Source organism: Nyctibius grandis, chromosome 6 (assembly GCF_013368605.1).
Source record: "Nyctibius grandis isolate bNycGra1 chromosome 6, bNycGra1.pri, whole genome shotgun sequence".
Lineage (NCBI taxonomy): Eukaryota > Metazoa > Chordata > Aves > Nyctibiiformes > Nyctibiidae > Nyctibius > Nyctibius grandis.
Window position 1 is genome coordinate 56593191 of NC_090663.1, and position 25573 is coordinate 56618763.

The 25573-nt window shown below is 41.1% G+C and overlaps 1 protein-coding gene across 1 annotated transcript; it reads left to right on the forward strand.

The window, feature by feature from the left end:
- Nucleotides 1-2521: 2521 nt before the first annotated feature.
- Nucleotides 2522-25573, forward strand: LOC137665103 (melanopsin-like). The gene is made up of 10 exons (XM_068403906.1): nucleotides 2522-2655; nucleotides 4984-5117; nucleotides 6638-6841; nucleotides 7271-7442; nucleotides 9236-9391; nucleotides 10516-10623; nucleotides 17341-17515; nucleotides 19035-19121; nucleotides 20773-20922; nucleotides 25184-25573. Exons 1-10 carry the CDS (start codon nucleotides 2522-2524, stop codon nucleotides 25571-25573), a joined length of 1710 nt encoding a protein of 569 aa, XP_068260007.1.

Here is a 25573-nt window from a genome sequence, read left to right on the forward strand (position 1 = left end):
CATCCTGCTGTCTCAGGGTAACACCGACAGAGTGAGCGAGTAGCCGTCTTTTCATTCATATCTTAAAGTTGTTCTTACTGCTATTAACATGGCAGCAAAAGTGGCCGTAGTATTTTATGGACTCCTCTGAAGGCAAGATCCCTTCTCCAAAGCCTGCGTAATCCAAACATCCCTCACTCTAGCTTCTCGCTGAGATTGCAGGCTCTGTGTAATCGCTGGTATTTATTGCCTTCCACATTCCACTCTGTAAGCATCAATAGTTTATATTTCATCTGCTATTGCCAGCAAACTGTAATCTGAGGTTACAAATGTGTCACATGAGACATTATTCACCTTTTGACACAGCTCACCACCCGTAACTGAATAAAGGAGACCAAAACATCCAAGCCAGCTTCTCTTCAGCAGAGATAAGGCGAGACACCTTTGGGTGTGAAATTCATAGTCCATTTCTCAAATGAGTTTCTGCAACAGTGAGTTCCCATATGATGAAGTAAATCATAATGCATAGGACAGGCAAGTACTACTTGCCCTGAATTACAACATCTATACAATGACCCTCTATCTGGGGGTAAATCCTGAGCATGCCTAGCAGATAAGCTGGAAAGGAAGAGAAAAAAGGATCTTTTTCCTTTCTCCCCAGTTTATCCTCTTTGGTATGCATTGCCAGAAATGAGGCAGGGTTCTGATTTAGTACACACACGCTGCTGAGAAGATTAGGTTTGAGAGAAGAGGAAAGGATTTTAACGCGGTTAATGTGCATGTCCAGGCAGCCCCGCTCTGAAAGCATGGCGCCGTCTGTGCCTGGTGCCACCGAACGGCCACAGCTCTGTTTCCTCCCTGGGCCACCTCCCCACACGCTGCCCACTCTTATGCTACTTCTCACACTTTCTTCAAGGGTAAATGCTACACAGGGTGAAGTTTTTTCTTGCTGCCCAATCGCTGTCAATAGCAGTGGCAGCCCCCTGGTGCAGTCAGCACCAGCAGACACTCCCTTTCATTTCTTTCTACTTTTACAGCGATGTTATCTTTGGTGAAGTGTCACATTGGTGGTAGCCCAAACTATTAAGGGTAGAGTCTGTCAGACCGCTGAGAAGGCTTGAAAGCAGCTTTCTGATTTGAAGCCATAGCTTTTGTATACTTTTTTTGATTTACTACATCACTTCAGCCCCAGGAGCTTTGCTCTCAGCGTTTATGCTCCAGACTTGGTGTTTTGCGGATGCTCAGGGTGTGCCTTGCATCTCACCGCGCGCTTCCTATTGCTGAATGCAAGCCGCCCCAGGGAGCACCCCCAGTGGGATCGTGCAGTTAAGGGGGTAATGCCCACAGCTAGAACTGTTGTAGAAGGAGGGACCTGTAGTGTATGCACTTCATAGATGAGTGACGAATAATAGAAGGCAGAAAGGAGAAGCAGCAGTATGGGATATTAGGAGATAACTACAGGGTAGAAAAAAAAGCTGTTCTCACCATTTTCAAATGGCTGCTTAAATACTACCAGTGAGGAGATAGTTATCATCTCCAGCCTGTTCTGTCACCCAGCTCCTCTCCTGCAGGCCAAAATCAGACTTGTCCCACACCCCACACATCGCCGAGCTGCACAGCTGTGAAACGTGGCAATGTGAAGCATGTCCTCAGCTGTGGCAAGGTGCCATACCTTTGACTAAGCTGTCCAGATCTGACTGCATGTGTGAGCCCTCTGCGTGGCTTTAGCTGCTTTTGACTCCATAAATAAGATTCTCCGTCAGGCAATTCAGACTCTTCTCGTTGATAACACTAATGAGAGCTGAGTGGATTAGCTGTAGGCTGCCCTGCTGCTGAATTTAGCCAGTGATAAATCTGAACTTGTTTAAAAAAAACAAAAAAACAAAAACAAACCAACAACGTAGACGGTTGGGTTTTATTCATGTGCTGGAGATAAAGGGCAGTGAAAGAGGTGTCAAGACTATTTTAAGTATTTGTGCTTACACAGGCAATGCTACTGCTGCTGTTTTACCTCTGTCCTACCTTTTCCACGGGGAATTGCCAGGTTTTGCAGCACTGTAAGTTAGTGGATAGGGAGCTTGGGGAGACCTGGAGGATTTACTATGTCTAAGTGTGGGATCTTATATCAGTGCTCCTAATAAAACCAAAGTATGACAGGCTATTCCTTGTTGAACTGAAGTTTGTGTTGTCAGCTAGCTCTGTGCCCCAAAGTGTGGCAGTCACCCAGAGTGAGTTCTATGCTAGCACATCTTTGCCTTTTTCACATCATCACCATAACTTCCTTAGTATTTTTTTCCAGTCTGTTTTCCCTGTTGTTTTTCTTTTTAATATAAATACATACTGTTAAAGTAATGAAGGCTACTTGAGGGAAACTTGATTACAGGGGATATGAAAAGAGCTCAGAAGTGTGTATTTGATTTGCACAAAGTGTGGACGCAAATGCTCTGCCTTGCTTCAACAGGCTGAGCACATGTCCCCTGGAATAAGTGTCCTGAACAGGCTAAGCTTTCCTTTTCCTCTCTTTTCCATTCAGGGTTTGAACATGGGCACCCAAGCGCACACTGTGACCAAGGCAGAGATCCCCAGCCATATTCTTTACACCGTAGGAACGTGTGTGCTCATTATTGGCTCCATTGGCATCATCGGAAACCTCCTAGTTCTCTACGCATTTTACAGGTACAAAAATTCCTTTTACATTTAATCTGACTGGCCTTGAGGTCCACGTGTGCCTGTGTGCGATGTTCTGCATTGTTTCCCTCTTGGATTAAAACTCCAAGCAAAGGCTGATGACAACAAATGGGAGTGGGGGGAAAGGCAACCCGCCACATACACACATCCATGTACATCACTGACAAACTGAGTGTAAATTCCTCATGTTTTAAGGAATCAAAGAAAATGAGAAAATAAATACCTTGTTCTATAAACAATTCCAATTGAAAGTTTAAAGAAGAGTTTAATACTTTTAATGACAGAAACCACAGTCTCCTTGTTGCAGACTCCTTCACTCGCCCTGTAGAATTTGCAGAAATGCTTGATAAAAACTGATGCTTTTCCCAGCAGCCCAGATGTCCTGGAAGGACCAATAAAGCAACGTGCTACATGAAATGAGCTGATGCCATCAGTGTATTCCTTGCTTCAGGCAGATCATAGGATTTCTGTCAGTTTGTGTGCTCGCTTGGCTTCTGACAGTGTAATAGACAGCCAAAGCTACTGCAGCTAGAGTATGCAAAAATCTCATGGAAAAAAATAACCACCTTCTGTTCCACACTGTGATGCTGGATTTCAAAATCCTCCTCGCTGACTGCTTGCTGTCATCACGCATGTTGATACAGAGGGGGTTTACAATGCTAGAAACACTGGTGGGGTTATGAACCAAGAATTAGTTTTCTATTCTTAAATGTTTAAGACAAATAAATTAGTTTAGTTATTTTGAATAACTGGCTTTTAATATGAGATAGAGGAGAAATTGAATTCCCTGCAACTGTAGATACCTTCATGATTTTTGAAATGCTGTGCAAGCGCTCCATCTTTGTTGAAATTTGTTTGGTTTAGCTGGTGTAATAAAAGCATTAAATTGTCAAATTGTCATCTCCATAGGCAGACAAGCACCTGCGAAGGTGTGAACTCTGCACCCTCACTCACCCACTTGTTGCAGGGAGTTATGGGACTCAAGATTTTGTTAGAATTGCAGCAGCATTGAGATGGCTTTCTCAATTTCTTTTTCAGTATTTCTCTATCAGCATGAGAAAAGAAATTCATGTTATCTGCAAATATTGATATTTTAAAGCACATCAGAAAGGCCTCAGTTGTTCAACTTTCTAAACTGAAGGAGGCTTTTGGGGGGAAGAGAAACAACTGTTTCAAACTATTGAGTATTACTGCATGCAGGTTGCACAAAGCTATTTATAAAATCCTGCTTCATCCCTATGTCTCTCAGAGTGTGCCAAGTCACCTCTTTTTGTATTATATGGTCCTAACACTGTGAGAAGTCCTGAACTCAAACTCTAGGTATCAAAGCTCTTTACTTCGCCATCCCACCAATAAAGTGGTTCACGTTGAAGGACCGCTAGTTCAGCATTACACCTTCTCAGTATATCCCTTGAAAGTGCCAGTTTTAAGGTAAACTTGGGTGAGCTGAACTCACAAATTAATTTAACTTTCCTAGTGGGACATAATATTTGATCACAGTAACAAGAGCATATTCAACCAAATAACCCCAAGTAAAAGTGAGAGGTCCTTTATTGTGTTACCAGCATCTTTATTCCTCTTAGCTAGAGCTGAGGGTAAACTTGAATACCAGCTGAAAGTTTCTGAGGAGGCTCCATATATCCCTAAGAAGTGAAACTACATGAGGTGGTGAGATGCAGGGGAAAAAAACTGGAAGATATGTTTGCTTTCTCTGGATAAACTTTGCTTGCAGACTGGCTGCTGGTTTCACACTCCTTGTTGTGGTGTTTAATGTTGCCTGTTCACCTGCAGCTGAGAGCTTTTGTTCTCTTATGAGATGTATGTGAACAAAAGTATGTTTTTCAAATCTCACAAGCATGCTCTGCATGTGCCGTAGCACTTTGCGAAGGGTCATTTAGTTAGTGGTAATGTGACGACTCTTCAGGTCTGCAGCTTTCAAAAATTCACCAAAAGCAGGTCCTTTGGCTCTGTAACCTGCTTCAGATCCTGGTCTTGTGCAGTGCAGGACATGCTCAGTGTTACTGCACTTATAGGGAACTGCTCTTCTCTTGAACAAATCCATGTTTTTCAAGGCAGCTGGAACTGTCCTCAGTTTGAGGAGGAAACGATCCATTTTATGCCCGCTGCTGTTGTCAGTCATCACTTTGAAATGACTATGTCTGTAGCTGCAGTAATTGACTGATGATTAGCAATTGATTGACTGTAAGTAACCACTAATTCCAACATGGATAGTACTTGTTTATGCTAGTAAGCAAAGTTACAAAGTTAACTGTTCACTTTGTCCATTTAAAACTACGTATTTCTCATATTTTTAAGCAACAAGAAGCTGAGGACACCCCAAAACTACTTTATAATGAATTTGGCTGTGAGCGACTTCCTGATGTCGGCTTCTCAGGCACCTATGTGCTTTGTCAACAGCTTGCACAGAGAGTGGATACTTGGAGATATAGGTACTTTTCAACACTAATTTGTACCTCATCAGCTCTACACTGCCTTCAGCCTATTTTGGCCATAATAATCTTAGCTTGTACTGTGGAGACAGCAGCACCAGACTCTTGAGTGACAGACCAGGTTCTTGACATCATCAATCAGTATGATGGCACATGTTTTGTGTTATAGGTTTGATTCTTTCATCTTATTTATTTTGGAAAGAAAGGAGTCAACATCAACATATAATGATGTTACCCTTTATCTTGTAAGGGCAGATGCTATGGCTGAAGATAGGTAGAAAAGTTGTATTAAGTCATAAATATTTTTTTATGTATTTGTTTAAGAGGGAGTTAATATTTTTATTTAGCAATGTATATTGATATCCATTAGCATCGTTCTAGGAATCTAACATTTAATTAAGAGATTTAAATAATGATAGTCAACTGGACTATGCAAACTTAAGCTCCTTCCTTTCCAACTGCAAGAAAGAAAAGGTGATGCGTGCTCAAATTATAGCTGAAATGTGAGTATAGCAAGTTCCTCAGAAGGCTCAATGCTCTGCTTGGTACTGCTCATCACATCATTGGGTGAAAATTTCCACCAAATAGTGGTTGTGTATTGATGGAGCAAGCCGATGGACCAGGTATTATTTAGCAGCACAGAAGCGGCTCTTCTTTAGTTTGAGGATGTTTTTAGTCTTGCTCATGTCCTTAGAACAAATCAGTGTAAATTATCGTGCTGCCACAAATGAAGCAATTCATTTGAGTTGAGTGGGATTTGGTCCTTAATTGCAGGTTACTTATAAAGACTTTTAGAAGTCTGCTTTAAGGTTGAATCTGATATTTTGACTGCTTCTTGTTCCTGGTGGGCGGTTGTCTATAACCACACAGGGTGATGCAAGATCTCAAAAAAAATGAATGATCCTTCAACACAGGTTTCTGAATCAAATTAGAGACAGTGTAACTCTACAAGTTTTCATCTGCTACCACAATGCCTGAAGGCAAAGAGGGAGAAAAAAATACTGTTTGATGTGGAAACTGTCAGTTTTTTTAAAAAGTGCTGCTATGAAGTATAGGAGCTGGAGCTGTGTTTTACAGCTGGTCTTTTAGCCATCAAATTTAAACCACTTCTACATTTTTAAGCCACATAAACTAAGTCAATTTTTGAAACATCAATCTGTCATTAGCAGACAGATGTCTGCTGCAGCCTGTTAAGATCAATATATTGGGCAACAGTCCAGGAAAATGTAACTTTAATTAGATTGGATTTTCTTTGAGGCAGTTTTCCATTGATAAAATGTTCCCAATTGCAGCCCTCAGTGTAGAGTAGGACTTGTTAAATACATATGTTTGTATTTTATTAATATTTGTGGGTTTTTGAATAAACATTTAATAACTATGAAATTGTGAGGCTAAGAAAACTCTTCTAATTGGAGTGAAGTCCTGAGCCAGGAAAAAAATGGAAGGTTTATCATGTCAGCCTCTGAGAGAAAACATGCCTGTTTTAAGAAAGTCCCTGACATTGCCGTTTTCTGCTTCAGGCTGCGACTTGTATGCTTTCTGTGGGGCACTCTTTGGAATAACCTCAATGATGACTTTATTAGCTATTTCTGTTGACCGCTACCTTGTGATCACTAAGCCCCTCCAATCCATACAGTGGACTTCAAAGAAACGCACCGTGCAGATCATCGCCGTCGTGTGGCTGTACTCTCTGGGATGGAGTGTGGCTCCCCTCTTCGGGTGGAGTATGTTGTCTGCTCTCTCTCTCTTCCAGCATTTCCTACATAGTCTGTTTTAGCCTTGCTCAGGGTAGTAAAAAAATGAGTTATTTGATAAGTTCTCAGGTGGATGCCTAGCCACCACCTGATGGTTTGTTGTCATACCGTATATCTGCAGCTATTGCAGTGCAGACGCCCTCCTCGCCCCTACCCCCAGGTTATATTCAAGCAGAACAAATTGCAGACAGAGTATTAGGTGTATCTGAGAGTGTGGCAGTCAGGACCTTCTCACTACATGTGCACTTGCATTCTCAGACCACATGTATAATACGGCCGGCATAGCTCTTGAAGACTATGTGTACAGTATGGGGTTTATTTCAAGTGCTTAGTTGTTGGAGCAGCAACTGTGCAAGATTTGCATGTATGTGTGAATAATGTATTCTGTGTATTTCATAGGTTCCTATGTGCCTGAGGGCTTGATGATCTCCTGTACATGGGACTATGTAACCTACTCCCCTGCAAACAGAAGTTACACCATGATTTTATGTTGCTGCGTGTTTTTTATTCCCCTGATAATAATATTCCATTGCTATTTATTTATGTTCCTGGCTATAAGACGTACTGGCAGGTGAGCAATGTAGCTGAAATAAGTAAATATCTCTTTTCTTGTATTAGAAGATTTTATCAATTTCTTTAGCTGCAGAAAAATCTGAATAAAAAATTAATCTGAATTGAAATTGGAAATAAAGTAGCAGATCATTAACAGCTGTAACTGGAGAAATATTTTTGCTGATGTAAAAACTGGAATGGATGTATGTATTTTGAAGTAGGGAAAGAAGTCTCTGGTGATTCTAATCTTATCTCAGAGTGTGGCAATTAATAGTATATTAGATAATTTGATAGTTTGGATTATTTGTGTTTCAGATTTGCAATGCAAGGAACTCAGTCTTTGTGCGTTCCAGCACAGTTTTCAGCCCCAAGGGATGATAAATAGTGTGTAGCAATGGGGGCATCATCTGCCTTTGAGCTGCTCTGTAAACATAACAGTCCTCATATTTTTTGACAGTTTTAAGGCAGGCATCCCAGAAAACCTTGTGATTCACTCAAGCATCGCATCTGCATGCACAATATCTGGCTATGCTTGTTAGGACACTTCCCCCCCGCCCCAAATTCTTGGTCTATATTTGAAATAAAAAATCAGCAGGGTGTTAAATCTGTAAAGTAACTTCATTCTGCCAGTTATTGTTCTCCTAATGAGCACATGACTTATCTTTGGTCTGATCCAACACCAGCTGGAGTTGTGAGTCCTTCCCACTGCTTGCAGTGTCATCAGCTCCCATGGCTTTTCTCTGCACCTATCTGTAGGTACTTGTTGAAGTCATTTGGCTTCACAAGGCTAAATTCTGTTTTTACAAGCATGTTTAGCTGTATGCCTAAATCAAAGTTCTTACTGAACTCTGTTTTTTGGCTTTGGTCTTGGTTTTTACTATGCTTTGTGTATGCATATTTGATACCAAGCGAAGGAGCAAAGAATGCATCCTTAAAACAATGGTGTCTTGTACACCCGTGAAGCACCGTGGCCACAAGTTTTTATATGCCTGTTGCTCACTAATACAGTGAACTCACTTTACGAGTATGTTCACAGTGCACCAGGAAGCAGTTTGTTACCCTGCTGGCTAGTAATTACTGTCTTCAGCCTGAAATATGTCATTTAACAACACTGATATGTAAAAATTGTTATTTCTATGTTAAACTATATAAAATGCTAAACCACATAAAACCATTTTTTGATAAAGCGTGGGATGTTTAATGTGAGAAGAGAATTTGATGGGACAATTTTTGGCAAAAATATTAGGACTGCCTGTTGTACTCTCCCCTGAAAATGTTCTTCTCCAGTGAATATGTCTACAGGGAAGTAAAAATGTCCCCAGAAGCGTTTGGGGCCAGGTTCCTCAGAGTAGTCAGAGTATTCCAGCACATGTTACCTCGTGAGCTGGAATTTCTGCAAGCTGTTCCTCCCTTGAAAAGGAAAAGCCATAAGACTTGATTTTTGCATCCAGCTGTGCCTTTGCTTGCTCCACCTCTGAGAGCAACAGAGGACAAGGGGTACCAGTTTCTTCACCCTCCAAACTTGAAACCCTCCTTGTGTTAGGATAAGGACAAGGCAGTCCCGTCCTGTACTCCCAGAGGTTCTTCTGGCTCAGTCGCGCAGGCAAATAAAGCTCAGACAGAATGCCTGGGATCATTTTGTTACTTTAATTACCTTTTAGAGTTTTTAAATGTCAGAGGACAAAAGAAGAGTTAGAGCAGGGAAAAGTGAAATATGCTTCATTTTGCATATTGCTGAGAATGTGTTAAAGATGTTGCACCTTGCTTTTTCACCCTCCTGCTGACACATATCTATTTTTTTTCCCGTCACAGAGATGTTCAAAAGCTGGGGTCCTGCAGCCGGAAATCCTACCTCTCTCAGTCCATGAAGAACGAATGGAAACTAGCAAAAATTGCTTTTGTGGTCATCATTGTGTTTGTCTTGTCCTGGTCTCCATATGCTTGTGTCACCTTGATTGCCTGGGCGGGGTAAGTGGAAATGTAATCCTAAGAGCATGGGTTATTCTGAAATATAAATATGATTAGTACTATCACCCACAATAAGCAGATCTCCCTTTTGAAAGGGTTTTAAATAGTTATTACATTAGAGGTGATATTGCATTCTTCACCATATCCTTGTGGATAAAGCCAGAAAAGGGACTATTTGTCTACGTATTTTAAAACTATTATGACTGTTTATCTGCATTTTTGGTACGTATTGTTTCCTCTCCCCCATGATACTTTCTTTGCATGACTTGGAGGTATTACCTCTTTTCTCTCCCAACACCTGTTCTCTCAGGAAGCTTCCTCCATATACTGCTGCCTCTGATGGAGGGCAGAAAAGAGGTTATATTCCCTGATGCTCACCCCTGAGCTCCCATCCTCCTCCAACTGCTCTCTGCTCCAAAGGGACCTGTTGTCTTGTCAGTGCATGTTCTTGATTTCAAGGTCAGGTTGGACCGGGCTTTGAGCAACCTCATCTGGTGAAAGATGTCCCTGCCCATGGCAGAGAGGCTGGACTAGATGATCTTTAAAGGTCCCTTCCAACACAAACCATTCTGTGATTCTATTATGTTAATTGTGATTATCCTGCGCTGACATTGATCACATGTGACTGACTGTGGGAGCTTAAAGTCAAGAGGAGAATATTGGTTGCAAACCACTTCCAGTCCTTGCTTCCGTCTGTCATGTTTGCAACTGAGTTATTGACACCTGTTACTGTGCAGCACAGATGTTGCTGCTGAAAGATTTTTAGGTTTGAATCACCATTCCCTTTTCCCAGATGGTCACAATGGGGGTCGTTTTGGTGGGGGTTCTGGGTTTATTTTTGCCTAGCGTAGAAACAGGAAAGGTAATTCTTTGTCTTCCTGGTCATCCTCAGATAGGTAACTAATTACATGCATGTCTTTCATCTTCTACAAATGAATGAAACCAAGTATGTGCTATCAAATGCAAGCCTTGCATCTGAGCAAAGAATGCATTTAAACGCATTTATTTTTCAGGGGTATTTCTTATAAAGAGATCACAGCACAGAAACAGTCAGAGTAATATGTTTTAGTAATTTCGTATTAATCCATGGCATAGCTGTGTATAATGTCTTTGCTTTGTTTTAGTCGAGGCAACACCCTAACACCATATTCCAAATCTGTGCCAGCAGTTATTGCCAAAGCTTCTGCAATCTACAACCCCATCATATATGCAATAATTCACCCAAGATACAGGTACAGTAAGCATATAGGTATGTGTATAACTGTACATGTAAATGTATGTTTTACCATGAACAAACTACCCTCATTCCCTTAGCCTCACGCCACGCGGTGCGTGCTCCCGCCCTGACCATCCCATGATGGGATCCGAGTGGTCAGACCCTGCACCATGTCCACTTGGTACAGGGCAGCTCAGACTACATATGGAGCTCCAGGGGTGGCCAACAGAAGAGAACAGTCCCTCCCTTCACCTTTCTTCCCCTCACAACCCTGCTCTGTTCCATAGAGCTGCACAACACCGTGACTGATGGAAGGAGGAGGTGATGCTCAGGTTCATCTTTTGCCATATCAGGGACGGCTACTAAAGAACACTCTCCAGATAATAGGTCCCAACCAGCGAGGCTCAAAAATCACATCATCACCAATTTAAGCAGCTATATGAATATGTTTGAGGTTTGGTTCTCTGAAGCACTTAAGTTATTCTCTTCAAACCAACTTCAGTACCAACGTAAACAAGTTACTGGTCTTTGGGAAAAGCTCTGTAAGAAGCAAAGAGCATTTTCATAGAAGTTCTGTGCAAAGTGCGAGCTGTAGGAAGATGGTAATCCAGACAGAGCTCCCTGCAAGTGAGAAGGTTTTCCAAATATGCTGAAAATACTGGGGTTTTTTTGTTAGTAGGCTTGCTGACTTTGTTCAACAAGTATTTGCCTTCAAAAAATTAAGCGGACATTTCTGAAATACTCCACTTTGTGGTAAGAAGTCTCTTCTGAAGGCTGTTTTCATATTTGTTTAATTTAGTTGTTTCAGGGAAAAGACTCCATTCTTCACCTTTTTCAAAAATATTAGCTTGGACTTAAAGAAAATGTTTTACACTTGTTCTGGTTTGGCATAAAACAGAACCAATTTTCCTTTCAGTGATATTTCCTTTCAGATAAGTCTCTTCTAAGTAACTGCACTTTCTGAAACTAACTGCATGTTTTGCAGACAGTGTCTGCTTCTGGGACTGATAACGCTCGAAGTTTGTAGTTATTGCTGAGGCATGGTAGGGATGTTATGAAGAAAGGCTCTTGCTGTACTTATTCTTAGAGAAGCCAAGGTCACTGCTAAATTCCTCACTGCTTACGAGTGAAGAGCCGAAGGGGGGTTGCACCTGCAGGGAGGAGTGGACAGAGCAGGTGACCCAGAATTGACTAACGAAGGTATTCCATCCCATACATGTCATTCTCAGTGTAAAGCGGGGGGATCACGAGGGTCTCACACCTTTTCTGCTATGGCTGGTGTCCCAAGAGGACTCTGTCCCTTTTCCTGCTGCCCCCAATCCCAATCCGTGCATTCCTGAATCTAGCTCTTGACCGTCACTGGGCCCAGCCTGGGCCTTCCCGGAGCCTGCCCTGCAGTGCTGGTGGGGACGTGACCGACATCGGGGAGCTCGATCTTTGTTTTGTATGTATTTGTATATATTTAATTATTTCCACTATTAGTATATACTCTTTTTTCATTATTATAGTTTATTAAAACTGTTTTAACTTTCCAACCCGTAAGTCTCTCTCCCTTTTCTCTTTCCCTTCCCCTTCTGGGGCAGGGGGGAAGGGTTAACAGAGAGCATCTGCCACCGGTTTAGTAGCCAGCCCAGCTTTAAACCATGACAACACTACACTAATGGGGTTCAATGGGCAAAATGTAACGTTGATCAATTCTCTGAAACACTTCAATGGTTTTTTTTTTTTTTTTTTCAGATATGAAATATTTCTGAACCTATGCCTTCATAATCAAATTATACTATACTTTAATTCTACTTATTGTTACAGATCTCAATTACTGTATATTTTAAAACTGAACACTCTGCCAACCTAGCACAATTTCACTAACAAATACCCAAACACTTCAGTCTCAATAAGCTGCATGGTTAGCCAGCTTTTCTTGCCTTTTTATTTCCTTCTCAAGCCTTTCACAGCCAGTGAAATCACACCTTTCAGCTCAGAAAGGTATGGAATTCTTCTTTTTATCCTAGCCCTCTGACTGCAGTAAGGTAAGGGATAGAGAATACAAAGATAACTTTTTCCCACAGAGTAGATGATTAGAAAGGTAACAATGCTAACAATGCATTGTAAAAAAAGATTTCCATACTATTGCTCTGATGGAAAACCTACAAGATTAGGTGAACAGAATGATAATTTAATATATTATAAAAGACGCTCCTCCAAAGAATCAGAAACCTTTCCCTTTGCAGAAGAAGGTCCATTATAACCTCCTTTAATAACTTCTCTAGAGCATCTCATTTGTCTCCAGAGACCAGCTCAGCCTTCCCCCAACATTCAGGGAAAGCATGAGAAGGAACCACCTTGCATTTCAGAAAGGTCACCTGCTCTTTGAGCTAGCTAGGACCTGGAAGCATGCATAGTATGGACACATCAAAAATGATTGTGTCTTCAGTTGTGTGGTCATAAAAGGAGTTACAAAGTACTTTTGCAAGGGAATAAGCTGTCATGGTGTTCTGCTGACTGGTTTCAAACAAGGACAAATTTACCCTGCACTTCCACAACACTATGCAAGCTAAAACTTCTTTTTTGAAGTCAACATTTTATTTAGAAATATCCTCCCAGCTTCAGCTGAGAAACATGTTCAAGTACTGGCAAAGTAAGTTACTTCTGCTAAAACTTCCAAAATACTTGGTTTCCAAAAATCCAGTAAAAAATAGTTTTTTGCGGGCGGGTTTTTTTGATTTTTTTTTTTTTTTTTTTTATTTAACGTAAGGAAAGGGGTACAACTCCATTGTGTTCTCAGCCCTATCTCCAGCATTAGGTGGGCTCCTAAATATTTTTTTTTCACCTTTATGACTCACAGCAGTATATTCAGAAGAAGCTGTACCTCACACAGAAGATATAGCTCAGAGCTTGCAATTTCCTCCCGTAGCTGTACATAATGTGTTTTTGAAACACTGGCTGTGAAAAATAATTCATTATATAAAAGGAGAAATGCTTGTAACAGAACTGCTATTCAGCATATCTGTAGATTTTTCTGCAAGTTTTTCAAAGTGTATATACCACCAAGGGATGCTGTGTCAAAAGTTCGGATGTAGCATGAGGATGCCATGGTGATAAATGTATAAATGCCACTAGATGGCAGGGTTAGTCGTCGGTATGAGGTTTGTCTCACCCAAGAAGTGGAAAAGCTGCTAAGTTATGTTGCCTGAAAACTAGGATTTGGGAGCTGGAAATTGAGTTCAGTGTCTTGAATGTTTGATAAATGACGGTGTGGTTGTAAGAACAGTTGATGTTTCTCAGAAGGCTGGTGGAATTACACCCAGAAATGGTGAAAACCTGTATTTTGTTTGAAAATGTCTGCTATCATAACTAACACTGTATTGCATCCTCCAAAAACCTGATACCATCTTATTTTTTGAAGCTTGCAGAGCATTTTAGTTTAGAATAGGAGAATGACTAGTCTCTGATGGCTTGAAGAAGGTGAATGAGAAGTCTTGTATGGCTGGATGACACATTATGAACCTGGTATTTTTTTCTGATCCAAAGCTATTGTGTTCAGTGGATCCCTATATTATTTTTGCTAGGTCAAGTGAGTGTTTTCAAAGCAGATACTATATAGTGAACTGCTTCAATTAGTCTTTTTCCTACCAGCATCTGCTTTTCTAAATAAGATTGTATTAAGAAAAAGGCTGGAGTCCACAGCAGGATTTCAGACACTCTCTTAAAAAGTGTTTTGTTTTATTTTTTCCCTGCTTCCTGATTTGTATTTCTAGGCAAATCAACAAGAGAAGTGTTTATGGAGTTGTTCTGAAGACATTTCATAGACTTGGGAGTCATCCAGTCAGGAAAAGAAGTCATGTTGAGTCCCTCCTGATGAATCAAGCGTGCACCTTTAAAACTGAAAAAGCAGCTCCAGTACACCAAGTCAGCTGGTGAAAATATGCTGGCAGGACCAATTTTGCTTGAACAGTGAATAATGAATATGCATGTAAAGATCAGGGTTTCTGGATAATTTCCAAATCTTCTGATAATTCATGTTATGCCTTGCAAGTAATTTATCCAATGATGGATAAATGGGCCAGTCTGTTCAGGCCCAGGACTTAAGGGTTTGGGCAGGGGATGAATTGCCATTTTGTATTGGAACTACTGAACCGGGTTAAATCTAAGTTACTTTCCAAATCTTTCAAGAAAGAGGCATCTAGAAATCAGGATCTAAAGAGTTCAGATATGGCTCAAACCAATGGTGTACAAGATGCTTTTTTTTGCACAGAGAATTTCTGTCATTGCATCTTAACACCCCAGCAAAACAAATCAGTCTTTTTGTGGGACTTCCTTACCTTAAGCAATGTAAAAAAGTATGTTACAATGAATGTAACTGAAAATGTAACCGTGCCATTTGTGCTAGCACTTGGCTTTTAAGAACTGGTCTGAGAGGTTAATTGTTATATACCCTCCTGCCCACACGCTCCCCACCAGCATAAAGGAGAAAAGGACTTCTCTCCCTGATAGGTATCACTGGAAGTAACAAATGTGAGTAAGTAAGGAAATGCATGCAGAGTTTTAACTCATGAAATTCTGTTTTGTGAGGGAAGAAAGTTTTCACTCTTAACAGCCTGTATATGAGAGAATGTCACTTGTCTGTGTTAGTGTTATTGCAGAAACTTCCTTAGATTTTGGAAGGTCTAGGTTTTGTAATCATTCGTTCATAGCAAACAGGGAAATTCTGCATCTCCGTGTTTCCAACTTGCTCCCAAGTGAAGTATGATTATACAAAAATGATTTGTTCAAAACTACTCCATCATAAATAACTGAATAATCATGAAGAATTTCGATTTGCAGTATTTTCTCAAACAAAATGTTTGCAATTTCTACATATTTGACTTTGGGTGACTCATTTATTTCAGAGTATTATAAAAATACCATTAAATAAGCACCTCAGTTTATACTGATTTTGTATTTCACAGGTACAGTACTAAAACTCTCTTCAAAATCTGTACTTTCATCCCAGCCCACAAAAAGTCCCTCAGCAGTCCTCCCAAATATTAGTAAAATTGAAACTCTGGTACCTCAAGACATCAAAAATGTTCTTATGTTGTCCTTGAAAATTCACCATCAGACATACATTTCCTGAACCTCCAGCGTGAGGAGGTCTCTGCATGAAATTCCACTTAATAAACAGGATGGTATGTTTTACACCAACTTGAAGTTATTGAATAGTTTACAGCCCCAGGTAGGCTGTGGCAGACATGAAAAGCTATGTCTATGTCTGAGAGAAAGTGGTTCATCTTCTCCGCTGGGGAAAAAAGCTCGCAGCTGCTTTTTCAGCACCAGCCTGAGGTCTTCAACATGAAAATGAACTTATGGGGGCTTGGCATTTTCTCATGTCCTGTAAACCCTTGCTGATTCTCAGAACTTTTTATTTTCTGCACAACCTTAGCTCTTTATTTTTAATCCAGCACCATGTGGGCAGCCACCTGCACCCCCGGGCAGCTTGGCAGGGCTCTGCCAGCTCACCGGCAGGCATCTATGCAGACTCGGGAACGATGGTGTGGGCAGAAAGCCTTCTTCAGTTCTCATCTCCACTGAAGGCACAGAGCTGCTTGTTCAGTTGCCTTTGAAGTTAGAGAGGAAAGACAGGCAGGAGCCTGGTATACTGAGAGTGGTAATGATGCCCAATATTGGGGTTTGGTGGTGGTGGGGGGTTGTTGGTGGTGGTGGGTTTTTTTGGATTGACAAACTAGTGATCTCATCTTGTGATCTCAGAATCAGTTCTCTGAGACTTCAACATGTGTGATCTTTTCTAAGAATAGAAATGATGATGTGCTAGTTATTCAACAAACCTGGTAGCTACAGAAGCAAAGATTTTACAATATACATCCACTTGACTTGCATCTCAGTATAAAGTCAATATACTAACATCTTCCACTGATCTGTAAGTCCCATGCATCAGCTGTTTTCCATACGCCTTCTTGCTGCCTCGCTTCTTGACTTGTTATTTAGTTTTGTGTGAATATTAGCTTTGTTTGTTGGGCTAAAATAATGGATTGGGAGGCACTGGGGAGGTGTTATACCAAATGCAGCACTCTGGCTAGCATCGCCCTGCCAGTCCTCTGCAGCAGGAGGAGCAAGGCCAGCTGGCATTGCACAGGGGAGGCTCTTGGGCTCTTCTGCTCCATGCGGGGCCAGGAGGGATAGACTCATACAACCATGACTGCGATGATTGTTATTTAATGAATAAGGCAGGTTTTAAGTTCTTTGGAGCCTAGATCATCCTTCTCCTCTGTGCTTGCATGGAGTGTTAATTCTGGATAGGAGTTTACAGGAGCTGCCATGATACAAATAACAATATCTGATTCTTCTGGCCATCTCCCTCTTCCTTTTTTTCTACTTGTCCTGTGCCTTTGCACAGTAAAAACCTTTTTACCAGCTAACCTGAAAGTTTTCTGGATTAACCTTTTAATTGAATCAGAAGCAATCAGATATTTTCAATTCTTACTACTTATCCATGCAGCTCTTCCATATGTGTTTTGACACAAGGCCCAGAAGCCACCTGCTATTTTCCTTTCAGCCTGTTGAGTAGTTTCCCCTAGACAGACCATGCTGTTTCCATGTAGTCTTTGAGACTTCCTCAATCAAAACAGAAGCCGTGCTGAGGTTATGGAAAGAGATGGTACTTTCACCACGTGATTTCCAAAGCTGTGTTGTCAATGTGACGTTTATTTTTTTTCGTTCTTCCGTTTTCCCTCAGAAAAACCATCCACAATGCTGTTCCCTGCTTGAGGTTCCTAATACGAATATCAAAGAATGACCTCCTGAGAGGCTCCATCAATGAGTCATCATTCAGGACCTCCCTCTCCAGCCATCAGTCTCTTGCTGGCAGGACCAAGAGTACTTGCATTTCATCAGTTTCTGGTGGAGAAGCTGTAAGTCTTGTTTCCATGAAGGAAAGTGAGCACAATATTTCTCCAACTCCCAAAATAAGCGACTCTATAAATACATATTCAAAATTAGATAATGGAAGAAGGGGAGTGGGGTAGCTAAATTTTTTGGGTCGTGTGAGGTCACTTCTGCAAAGCCCTTCTGGGAGTTCATGCATGATGATTTCTGATCAGAAAAAGCATCCAGATCAGCATATCTGTGTGGTTCAGATGCTTACTGGGACCACGGATCTTCAGGTTAAGTCTTTAATGTGAATTAAAAAGAGCCATTGTCAGGTACTCCCCATGTCACCAACCACTTTCTATAATTCAGTATCTGAGGGGGCTGGAGGACAGGAAAACGGTCTCCCATCCGAAGTTTTCTAACCTATCCGAAAGCTGTCTTACTATTTTAAAGGAAGTCCATTTTCTGTAGGACAGGAAACTTTTGATTTGTTTCCCTGGGTTTTAACCATGAGGAGTGGAAGACTCCTGCACCTGGAGTGAGGTGGAGTGTTTTGTAAGCAGCGTACCCCAAGTCTCAGTAAGGCTGGTGATTGAGGGAGTTAGAAATAAAAGGATCCCTTAAGGTTCTTCACAGCCCCTCTCGGCATGACCTCGCCTGCCTCTCTAAGTCATAAGAAGCCAGCCTTGACCACAGAGGTGCTGGGAAGGCAGGTCCCAGGGAGGGATGGCAGCCGTGGCAGGGGCTGGGTTGGGGCTGGCCCTCGCAGGGACCTGCGCTGCTCCATGCTCATAAGAAACCTCCCAGCATGATGGCTGCAGTTGGTAAGCTTTCACAAAGGTATAAATCACTGTGACGGGCTGAGTGGCAAACTCTTGGCTCTGCCCTTGAGGCAGGTGGCAGCAGTCTGAGCAGGGACAGGGCTGGGTTATCAGAGTGCTGTAGCTTTCATGATCTTTAATTATCATCATTATTACCTGCCTGTAAGATCATGAAATCTCTTAAATGGGACACGTTTTGTTATTCAAAATTAGAAAGTGTTTAAATACCGTGCAATGGACAAGCTACTTCTCAGGAGAGACCTGGGCTAGAAATTATAAACTTTTTCTATACTGTTTCATAAAATACGTCAACCATAACATTTCTTTTAAATTAAAACCATAAATAGAAGAGTGAAAGGTCTCTCTTAGCCTTGGAAAAGCCTTTTTTAGCATACTGTTGTTCATATTTGAGCCCAAGTGTGTCTGAAGTGTGTGATGGGACTCTTGTGGAGTGTGACGCTACTGTACCACGCTGCACAGCACGAGGATCCCCAAATTTGCTTGCCTAGGCTCTCATAGTCTTCAGGGCATGGGGAGCACTTCCATGTTTATCTAGTTGCTGCTATATTAGGGCAAAAGACCTTAGTGAGCTAGAAAAGAAGAGTGGCTCACTTTGTATGGGCTATGAAATATAGTGTTTGTCTTAGCTCTTGAAGATATAAATAAATGCATGAATATTTCTGTTGCAATGTAAGTGAAAATGAGATAATCTATCCTGCTGATTTAATTCCATTCACAGACTACTGACTACACAATGATGCATGAGGGTATCAACTGTGATGATTTCATAAACTGTAAAATACCCAGATTATCCTTGCAATATGAGGTTAGTATATGCAACATGCCAATACCCTATCATAAAAAAAAAGAGTATATTTTGTTTGGGATTGCTTAACAGCTTGAGCAAACAGAGCACCCACACTTAGCTGTATCTCCCTTGAGATCATGGGGACTGCTTGTCTGTTTACCTTTGTCCTTCATTTACTGGTTGTAGATAGCACATGTAGCAACATGGAAATGTGTTGACGAAGTTTAAAACAGGGAGGCTCCTCATTTACTTATTGCCAACCTTTTTTCCCCTTTACCTTTTAATTTTCCTTGACTTAAAGTTTGTTCCTAAATTCTCTCCCCATTAATCCTTTGATGTCAAATGAGGTAATTTCACCTGGATCACCCATCCCGATCCAAGAACCTTTCTGTTCTTCACTGTTGGTCACTACTTGGTTTTGGTTCCTTGGGGTTAGCAGGTTATTGTGTGTGTTTGGTTGGGATTGCTGTTTAAAGAGACAGGAAAATGTGGATATGAGGCTTCAGCCTTTGGCACAACTTTGGCTTAGGAATCTCAAATGAAACACCTGCTGTTAGCCATGTGCAGCACTGTGTTGTGCCCAGTTGACGCAGCCAAAGGTAATTGTCCTTGGGGCAACTGACAGCTCAGTGCAGCTGTACACATTTTAGCTGAAGCAGCAGCTGCTGAAATAAAAGATAATCTCGATGACTCTTGCATGACAGTAGGACTAAGTGAAATTTTGGAATGCTCCAATAAAGTGTTGACGGGCAGGAATGACACCAGCAACACTGTAAAAGATACAGCTGTTGCCACCAATGCTTTCCTCTGTGTGTTTTGTACACGTTAGTGTAGGGAGCCAACATATTCGTGAGTCATGTAAAGTCCTATTTACAGTTTGATTCTACAAGGGAGAAGAAATAAACAGGTGGCAATATATAGATGTACGAGCAAGGTGATGCAGTGGAATTATGCACTAGCTTCCCACTTGCATAGAGCCCTATCTATCTATGTATCCATATCTAAAAGCTGATGTGGAAAATGATCTCATCACTGATACTCAATCAAAAAGTCACCACAAAGTTAGGGATGATGGATGGCCTCTGCCCAAGCCTGTAAATGGAATGGCATGGTTGCAATGTCATGATTGTGCTGCATTACTGGCGTACTCTTAGAAAATTAGTGCAGAGCCCACCCGTTGCCTCCCATCCACTAATGATGGTTCAGAGAAGAAGCAAGCTCATGGGGCTTGAGAAGCCCTGGGTGTTCTGGGATGTGTACAAATGGTTTTGGACCTGTCCATGTCCATGGTTTTGTACCAGCTGATGGTCACGCAGAATGCCATGAGCCATATTAAACAGATTGGTTATACTGGCTCCCATCTTTAGACTTCAGGTGCTATGCAGCTATAAGGATAGCACAAGCAATGAGATAAAAAACAGTGAAAAACATCCTGGTGAAATTAAGTAATTTTTCATTATTTCAAAGATTTTTTTGGTTCAGAAAAATAGTCCAGGGTAAGTGATAAGACTAAAAATCAAGCCTCTCCCCAGGGGAGTTTTGAGTGTGAGACCTGTGTTAGAACAGCTTTAGTTTTCTGTAAGTGTGCACAGTTTCTGCTAAAGTTTGAAAACTTTTAGACTTTGAGAAAGGATGTAACTGTCTGAAATCCTTCATCATTCATGATTAGACCTGGAGCAATGTAGAGCTTGACCCTGCAGATCCAGCTCATAAAAAACTGCAGCCTCGCCGAAGTAATTCTTTCTCAACAAGCCTGAGACAGGAGAAGAGAGACCCTCTCCCAAAGACCTGCAGCTGCAATGCAGCAACTGCAGAAAAGGTAAGGAAAAAAGTCTCTGCTGGGGACTGTCCATTTTAGTGTTAATCTTGCTACAGTACATTATCTCTGGAATAATAATTCAGCCTTTACACCCATCTGTTTCATCTGTAGGCTTTATTTATATGTATTCCAATGTCCTCGTCATCCTTGCTGTTATTTCTATTTTGTGACTAATGAGAATTGAAATAATGCCTTATTAACTTTTTTCACCGATATGTTGCCTCTTTTTGGAAAGCCAGCATCAGCTCATAGCTCTAAAGCCGCATTAAAGCACAGTCAGTGGCATCAAATGTAAGAAGTTGATGACTTTGCCTGTTTATCTACCCCAGCTCCACTTCCTCCCATCCTGACCCTTGTGTCCACATTGTGGGAGCCTCCTTTTATTACTAAGTCAGGGCTGCAAAACAGAGTTTGACATGAGAGAAGCCACCCTTTTTCTTCTTTTCAGTTACATTAAAATGTTTTATTTTTGTTGAGGGGGAAGACGAGAAAGAAACTCCCATTTCTCCCTAAGGGTAGGAGAGTCTGGCAGCTGCCACCCTTCCCTCACTGAAAGAGGAGACGGTGAGTACTCAGCGCATCTTCTGTGGATGCATCACGCTCATTGCCCAAACTGCTGAGGTTTGGCGTCATGCCGTTGAGGAGCACCCTGTTCCCTGAGGAACTGCTGAGGATGGGAGCAGTAGGTCACCAGTGAGTCAGCTTCTGCCAGAACCCTAACACCAGTTTCAAAACAAGTATTTGTATGCATTGCACAATGTCAAGTATATATCAGTGCTGCATTTTCAAGAAAAGACAGACACAGGCTTACAATCCACTGTCTGTGGCTGGACTGAGTAGCACCCACTTTTTGATGGAGGCACCCTTTCATAGGGTTACTCTAGCATATGTAATCAAACACCTGCACCTTGGGCAACTACAGCATCTGCTTCTGTCCTCTGTGTTCCCTTTCAGCTCTGAGGCTAATTGTCTAGAGACAGCGTAGTTTAAAGCAGGAGCTGTTCTGGAAACTTCCAGCCATCCAATGACCTGATTCCTGCATGTGTCTGCCCTGTCTTCTTTCATGTGTCTCCCTAAGATCAACTCCTGAGAAACCTTCGTCTTTTCCTGTGACTGTTGTGAACAGTATTGATGGAAAAACAATGGCTTCAAATGTGGTGGCAGGCAAGATGGGCTCAAATCCACTACACACTTCTGCTGCCCTCCATCAGTGGCCCAGTGTGTCCAAGGTTGTAGGCAAATGGCAAAGACAAGAGATTGTCTCCAGGTGATGGAGGACCACCGGCTTTTGGTCTCACAAGGAAGGAGAACAAAAATGAATCTGAGGTGGTCTGCATAGAAGTGTTCAGTAATTAAATAAATATTCCTGTATTCTGGAATTTAGCAACTGCATAGCCCACAAGAAGGATCAGACACTATACTTTGTCTTTGAAATACATCTGTTGGATTATTTTGATAAATAACCTTTAAGCAGAGTACCTTCCTGCTGAGGCTTTCAGTGGTGTTCACTGAGATGTGTGGAGTTTATTTACACTGAATGTTCAAAGCCTCATTTGCTTTTCTTAATATTTTCAGCAAAGATTCCTGTGTGGTGGTAAGGTCCATTGTGTGTTAGCTAAATGCAATCCATAAATATTCATTCTATCAGAATACATATTTATTTGTCAAGCTCAGTTACAGTGTTTCACTATGAGGCCGCCCATTTATTCTTAAAAAAAATCCCAACCAACGCTAAAGAAACCTCACTGCATTTCTGGATATTTATTTTAAGGTTTTAATAGCATTGCTGGGTTGTCTATGACTGAATTCCAATTATAGCACTTCCAAAAATGCTCAGTTATGGAAATACAAGTGTGAATTTGGTGAAGGGTCAGCTAACTTCTTGATTTGACGAAATATATATTTTTTTTAGGAAAAGAATCTTACACTTCCTTTGTTTTCTTTAAGAAGACCACCTCAATAACATCTACAAAATTTATGTACCTCTGAATTCTTTTCACTGACTGAGATCAAGACTTCTTAATGCACAGTTGCAGATGGGATGTCAAAAAAGAAAAGGCACCCCTCAAGTGAAAGTAAAAAAGCCAAACAGTGTCCCAGTCTTGGTGCTTGCCAGAGCATAAAAACGTACGGGACTGTTTTCTGTGCTGCCACAAAGATATGATCCAGCCCTGTGACTTATTGCAGTTAGTTAGGATGGTAACAGACTTGATGTAGACTGACACCTGGAAACCTGGCGTGGCAGTGAAGAGGCCTTTTTGGAAGCATTAAAATGCAGGCGTGTATTATGAGGACAAGATAGGTTTGGATACTTGATTTCAAAGGAGAGTTGCCAAGTGTGCTCTGGGCATCCAGGTTTTGTGTCAAGGGAATTACCCAGATAAAACTATTAAAAAAAACCTTGGAAGTGGTGTCCTGCCCACTAAGCCATATCCAAATGAAACCCATCCTTCTGCTGTGGTGAAAAGAGCACTTGAAGCAGGGAGGAGTGGTTTTGGGTTTGGGTTTTTTCATTCTGTCATTATCTTTGATTTGGAAGAACAGACTTTTTTTTCTCTGTCAGGTTGATTTAAACCACTTTTTTTAGCCCATTGTGCTTCCCTCCACTTGGGTAGGTACAGTGGCCGGAGAAATTGTTATCGATAAGGATTGGTGAATGATTCTTTCTTGTGGAGTAGATTACACAATGCTTCAGTATACGCCAGTATCTAATTTTAAACTCAGACTGACAGAGGGGGAGAGGGAGACTAACAATTCTTTTTTTTTTTTTTTAAAAAAAAAATGCGTGAAAAACAAATGCTTTGGTTTTCTGTCTATAAAATCAGACTACAGCTATGCTATGCAATAACACATTCTGCCAAACTACTTGCTAAGAGTGAGATGATGACCCCTAAATCTTAAAAAAATAAAAACAAATAAAATCAAACAAAAAACCCCACCTTCTTTTTTTTATTTAAGGCACCTTTTAGTTTGTCAATATAAAGGCAGTATCACAGGCCATGGACTAGGTGGAGACAAAGGGGGCCAAGACTGCAGCCCCTGCTGAGCTGTAATCATGCTAGAAACTGATCTAACATTTTAAAAAAGATGTTTCAGCACCAAATCCCTATAAATCCATGGGAATTACATGCCTGAATGCTTCAAGAAGACTAAAGTTGAATTAATGAGGTTTATGGCTAGAACAGTAATATCTGCAATAGAGGAAAACCAAAAAAATTTACAAAACTGTTATGGGAAGCTCAAGGTATGGAAAGACTCAGTGTAGCTAATTAATACACTTTACAACTGTATTAAGAGAAATAAATAGAACTATAACTCTGAAAGAGGCTTTATAGCAATCTGAATAAAGCTTAGTTGTACTCTGAATTCCATTAGGCTTCATGGAAATTGATGTAATAATGAAGTAAAAACATTTTACTTTAAATGTTGATCTTCCTCAGGAAAGAGAGACTTCTAACTTCTCTCTATATCTGGCACAGTGATTTTATAACATTAACTGTAATTTTCCAAAGCAAGCCAAAATTGATCAGTCATGTCTTCGGTTGCCAGTATATTTAAATATTAACTTACACTTTCAAAGCTTACTTAGTTTACTCTGGATTTGCATACTATGCATGAAGAGTTACGGAAAGGTCACAGGGGAGTTGCCATCAGGGCCAAGTTAGAAATTAGAGTGCTCTCAAAATGGGCAGATGGGAATTGGTTAGCAAAGCCAATCACAGTCACTGTTTTTCCCTTCTTTGTTGGTGGAAGTACTGTCCAATGTATGAATGCAAAGCCACTGACTGCCCCGCAGCAGTACCGGGAGCCATTTGGAGACATCACGATAGAGATTGTCACAAGGATGATGAAACTTCAGGCAAATAAAGAATACAGTGTGCTTGAGTTTTATCTGAGATCTCTTCTATGAGAGAGAGAGAAGTATAATTATCCAGTACCATGAGATGTGTTAAAAATGGAGAAATATTTTTTTTAAACGTAAAGTAAGTCAGATATAGGAATGGGCTTTTCTTTTCCTCTTTTTTTTCTTTTTGGTCTCTGCTCATATGTGAGCCTGTCATTTTTGTTTCATTTAATGTCCTGCTTTCCCAGCTGTAGATGTTAACACATGACGATTTTCCCTCTTTCTACTCAATGATTCAAGTATTTAGAAAACATGACTGGTAACTCAAATAGCGACTAGTGGTAATGAATATTTCAAAAACTGGTTTCCATAGTCATATGCTGTATGACAACACCAAAGCTTATGTCTCCACTCCAGGTTTCACTCTCCTCCAGCTGTTTGGAGAAGGTGCTTGAGCGGCCAGTCCTACACAGTCCTCCTGCAGCACTTGTGACCAGCTCACTGAAAGCAGCTTCTCTGCCTGTTAGTTTGAATAGCAGCAGTGTGAGCAGAGGAGGAGACTCATGTACTTCACAGATGGCAACTCAAGAAAGTCAAGTTAATGGAGTCCTGGGCTCTATCATTAGCCATACTGTCCCCCGCATCATCATCATTCCTACCTCAGAGACCAACCTATTTCGAGAGGAACTGGAAGAGGAAGAGACTGAATCATTCCGCTTTCATGACAAAAAGGGCAACCTGCTGGATTTGGAAGGGCTTAGCTCATCTATGGAGTTCCTTGAAGCTGTTGAGAAATTTCTATCATAA